General features: G+C 37.1%; 1 protein-coding gene across 1 annotated transcript in view; it reads left to right on the top strand.

Moving 5' to 3' along the window:
* LOC140151919 (kelch-like protein 36) overlaps nucleotides 1-3,945 on the top strand; it is a 38,154-nt gene extending 34,209 nt beyond the window's left edge. The window contains exon 4 of the mRNA XM_072174229.1: nucleotides 2,805-3,945. Coding sequence (XP_072030330.1) covers nucleotides 2,805-3,794 — 990 coding nt within the window. The 3' untranslated portion in view covers nucleotides 3,795-3,945. The remainder of the gene's footprint in view (nucleotides 1-2,804) is intronic.
* The last annotated feature ends 6,900 nt before the right edge of the window (nucleotides 3,946-10,845 follow it).

Raw genomic sequence — 10,845 nt, forward strand, 5'->3', positions numbered from 1 at the left:
TTTACAAATATCAGATTTGAAAGTGTCCAGCTCATTTCTGATATCATTTTGTCCCTTGATCAACTGGTTCAAAGAAGCAAGTACCATTTTTCAAAGTCCTGTTTTACTTTATTGCATACTGGTAACTCCATTGAATGGGAAGGAGATTGATACTCACTGTCACAGCTTTCACTGGCTTCAACGAGTCTCGTTGGATGAGGTGGTGATGAGCCCGTTGAATGCAGTGAACGCCTGTGTGAACGCTGTGTATGTGTATCCATACTATCCATGCTACTGTTCAAATTTGCCACTGTTTTCAAACTGTTTGTGGACAAATTTAGTATGTCAGTGTGGGTAAAAAAGGAAAAGCACAGTGATTTATACAGTGCGCTACACACAGGCATAAGCCTACACTTTATAGGAATTCACTAATGTGGCCCAAGACACCATGTAAACCTTTTAACAACAATCTGAGACTAAGAAGCACACATCCTGTAGATAACAGCAACAACAACAACAACAAAAACAGAAGCAAGCTAAATGTTTGAACTTGTTGCATTGAAAAAATAAATGGATTGATGTCCACTTATACACCACCACAAGAGCAAAAAGCTTGAGAGCATAGAAAAGGGCAGATACATACGTGGGAACAGAGTTCTCAGAAAATCTTGAGAAGTGACAGAAAAAAAATTGGGATAACTTGTAAAATGCAAGAAATTCCCAGTATTGTCATAAACATTGCCCTTGTCATTATTTTGATTTAGTACACATTATTAGTGCATCCAAAAGATGTTTGTCTACACATAAAGGCTTAATGCTCTGCATGCTAGCCATGCCCTTCAACGGAAAAAGTTCAAGTTTTGAAATATTTTCTCAAAATACCAAGAGCTATCTTAAGAACTACTGAACCAATATTAGGCTTGTTTGTACCCATTTTACTGCATTTTTCATGCTGATTCCAAATATGGTCATAAAATTTAAATTTCTGAAATGTTTTGAATTTTTAAACAAAATTTGAAACTTGTCGTCTGCAGTTGATACCCGCGTGAAGAGAGTTAAAACACTGCAGTATTGATAAAAGAAACATATCTAACTTGCAGACAATTTCTGACATTTATATTTGCTCATTAGTTCCCAGAAAGACACAATTATTTCTACGGCCTGACCTTTTATTAAATCTTTCTCACTGTTGATGGTAAATCTTGTTATTGATTCTTGAGATGGGCCCTATAAAAGCACATAAATATTGCAAAGCTGCTATCTTATGCATAAGGTAAATATCTAGCAGGTGTTTTGATTGTGTCGTCATTATTATTCATGAGTTCAAATTCTACTCCAAGATATCCATCACACAGTAATGCTCTACATGCTGGCCATAGGCTTCAACATAAAAAGTCCAAGTTTTTTTAAAATATTAAGAGCTATCTTAAGAACCACTGAACCAATACTAGGCTTGTTTGTACTCATTTTAATGCATTTTACATGCTAATTCCAAATATGTTCATGAACATTTACAATTCTGAAATTTTTGAATTTTTTAAAACAAAATTTTAACTTGTCTGCAGTCAACACCCGCGTGGAGAGAGTTAAGAGCATTGCACTGACTTTGTGATTATATGTTACATAAATATTGCATGTTTCCAATTAATCATACAGTATCCTGTGTTTTCAAGGGAAGCCTACAAATTGAGAAACTGTTACTGTTTTGTTGCATAAAGTTACGGTATAATGCATGCTTGATGATGTAGCTTGAAAATGTAGCCTGTGTGATTACAAAAAGGCTGTATCATTGGTGACCTGCTTTTTCGAAACAGCATTAATTGGAGACCTTTGAAAAGCAGTAATGTAATCTCACATGACTTAATTGTGAGCTGAATCTTTAAAAGAGTTCAGTTTCTACTTTTGATAAATAATAGTCTGATAGTCTCTATTTTCAACTGAAACTGGAATGCTCTGCCATAGGGCCTATGCTTTAACCAAGTTTGAGAGATATTTTTCAAAATATCAAGAGCTTTCTTAAGAATCACTGAACTAATACTAGGCTTGTTTGTACTCATTTTCATGCATTTTTCATGCTGATTCCAAATATGGTCATGAAAATTTGCAATTCTGAAATTGTTTAATGTTGAAACTTGTCGTCGTCTGCACATACCCTCATGGAGAAAGTTAAGTATTTATGATGAATATGCTATTTGATATGAAAATTACATCAAATTTTAAGCATTTGAATGACAAAAGCTGACAGAGCATGATTGGAAAAAGATACAAATCGCATCTGACCCTGGGAATCACTCAAAAAATGGAGTTGTAAGCACCCACATGAATAAAACTTAGATGAAGGGTTTATTGTCCACAGCATAGGCCAGCTGGCTCTGGCCTGTGTTAAGAGGTGGGGTATGAACCTTTGGACAGTATTGTGGGACATTAGAGCACATCAGACATATCAAATTGCATTCTGAATACTGAAGAATGTCTTTCTGATATCAAATAATTTTCATTTTTTGAAATTCACGATATAATACAAATTTTATGACAAATTATAAAAATTTGATATTTTTCACATTTTTGATATATAACAGTCCTCGGAGTAAATTTTATATCTAATGATATATTCTTAGTTCAAGTGTATGTAGCTTTAAAAATTCTAGCTATGGTAGTTGTTACAACTTTTGAGCCCCCCCCCCCCTGAAAAATTGACCTTATTACTGGCTTTTAATAATTACTGGCTAATAAACCACATTCAAGTTTCCTCCTTTTAATAGGCCTGTATTATTAAATTCTAAATCATATAAAAGTGTCCATTTTCTTTCTTTTTTTGTTCACAGGCTATTATAATAGTTGGAGGTCGAGATGCAGCAATCCGATACTTTGATGAACAATCTTCTGACTGGAGAGTGTCTCCCATTCCACCTGTCCCTGTCCATCCACCCAATCAACTCCGTAATCCAGCTTCCTTAGTCGTCAATGGTATACTCTATGTGGCAGGTGGGGGCGCATGTCTCTACTCAGGGGATCATGAATTCAAGTACACATTCCATCAGTACAATGCAGCAACTCAACAGTGGACCAAACTCCCAGGGATGACCGTTGCCAGGGAGCGTTGTCACCTAGTCCACGTGAACGGTTACATTTATGCAATAGGAGGCGTCAACCATTTCTCGCACAACTTTCTGAATTGCGTGGAGCGTTTTGATTTGAGCGCTAACCGCTGGGAAGCCGTCGCACCATTACCCACCAAATTCTGCCACATCTCGGCTGTAGTGTATAAGGGCCAGTTACTCATATACGGAGCTCCAGAGTACAAGGCCTCGCCCGGTAGAGTACGTCATACATTGCTTGTATATCATATAACGATGAATAGATGGGAAGTACTTCTGACTGGGTTGCATTACCTGAGTGTGGGTTGGCCTAGGTCAGCATTGGTTGTGCAGGATGGTGTATGCTATCGAGTCGTCTACGAAGCCTACATGATGAAGAACCCTGTCCCTCAGGTACACGAACTGCAGATTCAAGAGAAAGGCCCCAGAGTACAGAAGATTCTGGTTGGTGATGTACACAGACAGAACCTGATTCCCAAATTGAACAATACAGTAGGAGCATTCCGTATCAAGGAAGACATCTTTGTTAATATCACTCTAGGTAACGCAGCTTCCTACTGCCACAAAACCGGAATCACGATACCGGATGATCAGAAAACGGAAGTTGATGTCGGTATGCTGACCGATGTATGTGGTTTACGACATGATAGTAATTGGTTGAAAGACCAGGATATCATGTCTGGTAGTGTCAATAGGTTCACTTTTCATAATCTGTAAAATAGTTATCTCGTCTAAGCTCTGGTACTGTCAAACCTCCCTTATCCGGAATTCAAGATCTTGTTTAGCCGGATCGTTCTGTAATGCGGCTGTTATGAGCTTCATAGGAAAAAAACTTGTTTGTATTAATCCTTTGATATTAATTTTTTTAATTTCATGCTCTGAAACTTACCATCTGTTAGTGTTATTATTTAATTAAGGGGTACTACACCCCTGTGGTAAATTTGACTATTTTTGCATTTTCTCAAAAAATAATAACACACTGTTAACAAAAGTTATGTATATTATTGGGGCAAGGAATTCAATTACTACACTGAAATGTCAGTGTCTCAAGAAAAGCGGTTCAGTATATATGATAGGAAACGAGGTACATCCTAGTGGTACCTTATTTCTTATCATAAATAACAAACCGCTTGTCTTGGGTCACTGAAATTCCAGTGTAGTAATTGGTTTTTTGCCCCTATAATATACATAACTTTTGTTACCACTGTGTTATTAGTTTTTGAGAAAAATGCAAAAGAGACACTAATTTATCGAGGGGTGTAGTACCCCCTTGAAGTAACTTGTTGTTCAAAATTGAGCACTTTGGACATATAATGCAGAATTACACCTAATTCACTTATCTGGATTTGCCACTGAACCGGCTAATGCTTGGTATATTCGTGGCCGGATATAGAGGCTGTAAAGATACTGTATGTATTGCATGTATTTATGATACCTATTTAGTGACCGACCAAATTTTTCCAGCTGTTTTAGTGAAAACTAAATATAAATAATGGGCTGATCACATAGTACTATAGGTGACAAATCTGACTTCACACAGGTGCACCCACATGTTTCCATGGCAACATTGGGGAGTTAGGCTGGGTATAAAATGATTGCTTGCCCTAGTATAAATGTAGCTAATATTGCCATCATATCATAGTCCCATAGAGATATGTGCTAAATTTGCCTTAAGAAAATCATTTTTTCTTCGCAGGAGCGACTCAGTTCTTAGCGACAGCTACGATGGTTGAAATCAGCCCTTGGCTGATCCTTCTGGCGGGGCAAAAAAAATAGGTTGACTGTCATTATAATTTACGACTGGCCCTCAAAGTCTATGATGACTGGGATTTACATGCAAAATCATGCCAGTGTTTCCGTATAGAAAACAGAAGAAAAAGGCTGCTTACAAATATTGAAAATTACTCAATATTTCCCATCTGTTGAACACTTGCAGGATTTACGACATTACTAATCATTAACAATCCAAATTTCTGCTCATTTTAATGCTTACTTTAGGTGTAAATGATTTTTTCTGAGAATTGAAATGATGGGAGCACTGCCATCTAATACTATTTGGTGATGAGAAATCTGAAGGGAGAAACATTTTTTTTAAAGGATTATTTTACATGATCTTCAGCCTATCTCAACATTATTTTGACCATTAAAAGTTAAATAATTCAAGTTTAAGTATGATGCTGACTCAAATCAATACAGCATGTGCATTGCTAACCACATGCTATCTACTGAAGATAGCAACATTAAGATATGATAATTAGGCACGGCCTAATTCTTTGCATCTCAATCTTTTAGATGTTTTTAATTGAGCCTTGTGTAAAAGTTGAAACAAATGTTAATATATCCAGCTCAATTTTGAATTAGGCAGTAACATAATTAAGACTTACTCATGGACCCCAGCATCCCAAATCTGAACCCTAACACAACCTGACGGTCTCGTAGAAATAGTAGACCTATGGTCTCAAGATCACCTTGGGGAAAATAGTTCTCAACATCTCCCTCATGAGCAGTTTATATTTGTATATTATATCACTCATACATAAATTCTAGACAGTTCATTGGTTGATTACCATTTATCATTTTTACTATCAGCCTCTCCGTGTGATAGTTTTTACCATCATAGTGCTGCGCCAGTAGCCGCCTCATGCAAGCCGCAGGCGCTGACTCTTAGACTCGCCGATGAAGTTATGGGTGGACCCCAAAATGTGAAGTATATCACGGCAAAACATGGTGTTATGTTGATGAAAAAATGTATTCACTATCTTAAATAGTATTTTTGAGCAACAGAATTTATGTATGAGTGATATAAAACAAATATTAACTGTCTTAAATTCATGTAATGGTCAAAATATAATCACTCGGTGAAAGATGTATTGTTCCCATGCGCGTACGCAGGAATTTTTCAAGGGGGGTGTGATGATAAAAATACTAAAATAAAGAAATGGTCGCGTAGCGGTCATCCCGTCGCGCCTGCGCGACGCATGGGGGAGTCTGAGTGGGGATGTGCCCCCCTCAGAATTAGAAACTTTTGGAAAATGAAGACCTAATTGAAGCGATTTGGTGGACAATTTGTGTGTAAAATTTTAAATTGAAAAAGCCGAAAATTTGTGAAATGACGGTCCATGAAGCCTTTTGTGAACAAGTTTTTTCTTCAGTTGTAGGCCTATAAATTGTGTTAAACACAAATTGGGAAATATCGAAAGCACTGAGAATCACAAATGGCTGCTTGTTTATCCACTGTGCAGGGGAGTGTCTGAGGGGGATGTGCCCCCTCAGAATTAAGAAACTTTTGGAAAGGAAGACTTGGTGGACGCGGTTTGGTGGATAATAATGGCACTATTAGTGTGTAAAATTTTAATTGAAAAAGCCGAACATTTGTGAAATGACGGTCCATGAAGCCTTTCGTGAACAAGTTTCTCTTCAGTTGTAGGCCTATAAATTGTGTTAAACATAAATTGGTAAATGTCGAAAGCAGAATCAACTGGCTGCTTGTTTATCCACTACTACATGGGGGTGTCTGAGGGGGATGTGCCCCTTCAGAATTAAGAAACTTTTGCAAAATGAAGACCTAATTGAAGCGATTTGGTGGATCATTTTGGGACTATTATCATGATTAGTGTGTAAAATTTTAGTTTGAAAAAGCCGAAAATTGGTGAAATAACGGTACATGAAGCCTTTAGTGAACAAGAGTTTTCCCTCCTGCAGAAGTCCGAAATTGGTAAATATCGAAAGCACTGAGAATCACAAATGGCTGCTTGTTTATCCACTGTGCAGGGGAGTGTCTGAGGGGGATGTGCCCCCCTCAGAATTAAGAAACCTTTGCAAAATGAAGGCCTAATTGAAGCGATTTGGTGGATCATTTTGGGACTATTAGCATGATTAGTGTGTAAAATTTTAGTTTGAAAAAGCCGAAAATTGGTGAAATAACGGTAGGCCTATATGAAGCCTTTCGTGAAGTCCGATTGAAGCCATTTGGTGCATAATTTTTACACTATTTTTAAATCATTGCTTCAAACAGAAAAAAGGGCCCGAACTCAATTTGCACAATTAAAACCTTTGCACAATTAAAACGTATGTTGCCGGGGTAGGGTCCGGGGGTAGGGTGTGGGGTGTGATGTGGAGAGGTGTTGGTTTTAACATCATAAGGCCCTATATCCATGTCAATTAACAATTAAAACCTTCACGTACGTACGTTGCCAGGGTAAAGGTGTAATGATGTGGGGTGTTAACATGTATTGACACATTTACGCGACGCTGTCGGTCAATACCGGTATAGGCCTAGGGGTGAGATAAATGTGTGTGGGCGGGGTAGTTATGGAATATATAGGCCTATGATAATTGTAATAATATGTCCCATATGCCTTGCTCATCTCCCTCCTCTCCTCTTCCCATTCCCCCCCCCTCTCTCTCTCTCTCCTCTCTCTCTATCTCTCTCTCTCTCTGTCTCTCTCTCTTTCTTTGCCTTTTCTCCCCATTTTAATTTTTTTGGACAGATTCAAGGGGGGTGTTTCACACCCGTAACACCCCCCCTGCGTACGCCAATGATTGTTCCATTGGAACAATCCATCTTTCACCTTGTGATTATATTTCGACCATCACACTCATAGACAGTTAATATTTGTACACTATCCCATGCTTTTGACCAGTGGCCAGATTGAATATATTTATCATCCCAATAAAGCAGCTGGCTGACCATCAAAGTAGTCTGTTGATTGAGTTTACTTTCATGCCTGACTGGAAACTACTATGTTGCCATGGTGATAGATGGAGACCATACAATACAATTAAACATTCAATGGTGGACTAGATCACTGCACTGGAGCAAATATGAATCACTGTGTGCTTGATGAGCAGAGATTGAACACAAACCATGTGCATACACTTGCTTGCTTGCTTATTTCCGGTCTGTGGTACAAAAAAAATTTTTTATTAATTTTTAAAAAATAGATCAAAAAATCTAGGACCCGTTTTTTCATTTTTTTGAATTTTGACCAATTTCACCAAAAATATTTGAAATTTGGGCCAAAATCGGGCTTTTTACGATTTTTTTGAAAAATCAGCATTTTTGACCATTTTGGTGCAAATTTCTCAAAGTTGGTCGAAATTCAAAAAAATGAAAAAGCGGGTCCTAGATATTTTGATCTAGTTTTTAAAAATTAATTTAAAAAAAATTTTGGCCTAAGAATTTTTTTGTTACGATGCACTTAAAAAGAAGTGGGCCAAAAACCGTTATTTTTGGGATTTTGGGCCAAAAATGGCATTTTGGCCCAAATTTGACCTCACAGATAACTTATAAAGTCTGCCATTCTAAATATGTATACTTTTATATAAAAAAAAGTGCTTTAGACCAACAATTTAGAAGTTATGAGGCCCGAAAGTTTCCATAATTCCAGGGTTCAGACCAACCAAAGCAATTCAAGATCAGCAAAGCATGTAAAATTACACATGCAAAATTTATCGGTTTAGCATATCTTGGTTATCTCTCCATAAATATTTAATTTTTCTGTTTCAATTGGAAAAATATGTATTTAAACTTATTTTGTATGTTGAAATTGTAATTATGTGAATTTAAATGCACATTATATGCTTTGTACTAAAAATATGTAAGCAGCATGCAAGCTGTAAATAAAAACGTTTTCTATATAATTACAAAATACAGATGAAAGTTCAGTAGCATTAAACATTGATAATAGTATGGAGTAAGTACAGTATAGTACAAAGGTACTATAAATATATTGATATTTCCTGCACAGCCAATGCAATCAAATAATAGTGATATAATCCGAGGTGGGTTTTTTTCTTTGAGTTCTGCGGCTTTCAGTGAACAGCAAATTGTCATTAATGTCTAAAAATACTCTTAATTTACTTGCGGGTGTTTTGCGTAGATCTCATAGATCAATGACATGGCAATCAATGCACAACTGTTGTGGAAAGTGTAAGTCTGCCTAGCCCTATACCCCATGAGAACTACCTGCCGATTGGCCAAAAAGAAGTTTTCATTATCAATGGGACCAATCAGCAACATTGTTAGAATAATTTCACCACACAAAAAAATTTGGGTGCATTATTTACAAAGCTCCATTCTGATTGGTGATTAAAGTGAAGATATCATGTAATTGACCAATCAGAAGCAATGTTAGATCGGCAGGTAGTGCTCCGGGGTTAAATGCTCTTTGTAAATTTCAAATTGTCATGCTACTTTGTGAAATTTGAAATAACCACTGATTTGGAAAGTGAGTTGTAACTGTTGATCTGTGATTTTCAAAATAGTTACAAATTAGTAGCCGGTTTTTGAAAATTGTAAATACCAACTGCTTTGTAACTGTTCATTTGCAATTTTCAAATTAGTTAAAAATTTGAAGCAGCTTTTTGAAAATTGTAAGAACAACTGACTGCTTTTGAAAGTGAGCTTTCGAATTTGTTACTGGTCATTGTGAAATGCTAAAATGTTGGAAGGGTTTAAGCAAACATGGATGTTCATAAATGAACAAAAACCAACAAGGAAATTAATTTAAAACGAAAAAAGAAAATGATGACTCCCTTCAAGATGGGAACATAATAACCAGTGTACCACTACTATGCAAAAGTGATGTATAAGGGTACGCATGTCCCCAGGAAAGGGGCCGAGGTGTTCAGCAGAAACTAATGGTTACAGCGACCCAAATTGCAGCTTATGCTTTAGTTTTAAAGGGGGATGGCCTGGTTTAATTACATGAAGTTTTCACTTTGTATGAATCACCACCGGCGTGGTGGCCTAGTGGTTAGAGCGTCCGCTTCACGATCGGGAGGTCACAGGTTCGAATTCCGGCCGGGCCGTACCAAAGGCTTTAAAATGGTACCTACTGCCTTTTTTTGCCAGGCGTTCGCATTGAAAGAATGGAGTAGGGAAAGTTAAACACATGGCTACCAGTGGACTAACCCCCTACTGTAGCTTTTCTGCTTGCAGACATGTGGCCTAGGGTTATGAAACGGAGATAGGCGCCGCCCAATGGGCCGAAAGGCTTGGGAAGGATTTAACTTTAACTTTTATGAATCATCTGATCGACTCCTACCTGTGATGTTTCATATCTGAATTTCAATCTGTTTTAATACCAGAGCTAAACATGTGTATTTGAAAGCTCTATAGAATGATGGGTGAACAAATAACTGGGACCTTCCACGTCAAACCCCACATCAAGTCGGCCCCTGGTTACTTTTGATTTATTTCATATTTATAAAGTAAGTGTAAGAACCTTTTTTATATATCATTTGACTTCATATGATACCCAGAAGTGGAGTGAAAGTTGACTTTCATGTACATTTTGCACTGCAACTAAAAGTCAAATTTGCTGACTTGGATGGTCACAAATGAGTTGACCCACTTATTTTGACTCACAAAATCCAAACTAAGCATTTTTCGGACCTAATATTTCACATGGTCTGCAATGAGATAAATAAGGACTTTCTGCTGATGGAAAAAGGATCAAAATCACCACCTTCTTGTAAGAGCCTTACTAAACTAAATTGGTATTGGGCTATTCCATTTAAAATCCACACTACCCACCCCTGTGGAAGATTTTGGAAATATCTGCCACATGGGGAGTATGAATTTCAAAAGGAATTATCATATTAGCAGCTCCATAAAAAATTTTGAAACTCACTCTCCCTCAGGGGAAGATTCAGGTTGAATCTTTCTCAGAGGGTGTATGAAATTCAAATGGAGCTACTAATTTGTTAATTCTATTTGAAATTATACTCTCTGTGAAAGATATTTCCAAAATCTTCCACAGGG

The sequence above is a fragment of the Amphiura filiformis genome, chromosome 5 (assembly GCF_039555335.1).
Source record: "Amphiura filiformis chromosome 5, Afil_fr2py, whole genome shotgun sequence".
Taxonomy (NCBI): domain Eukaryota; kingdom Metazoa; phylum Echinodermata; class Ophiuroidea; order Amphilepidida; family Amphiuridae; genus Amphiura; species Amphiura filiformis.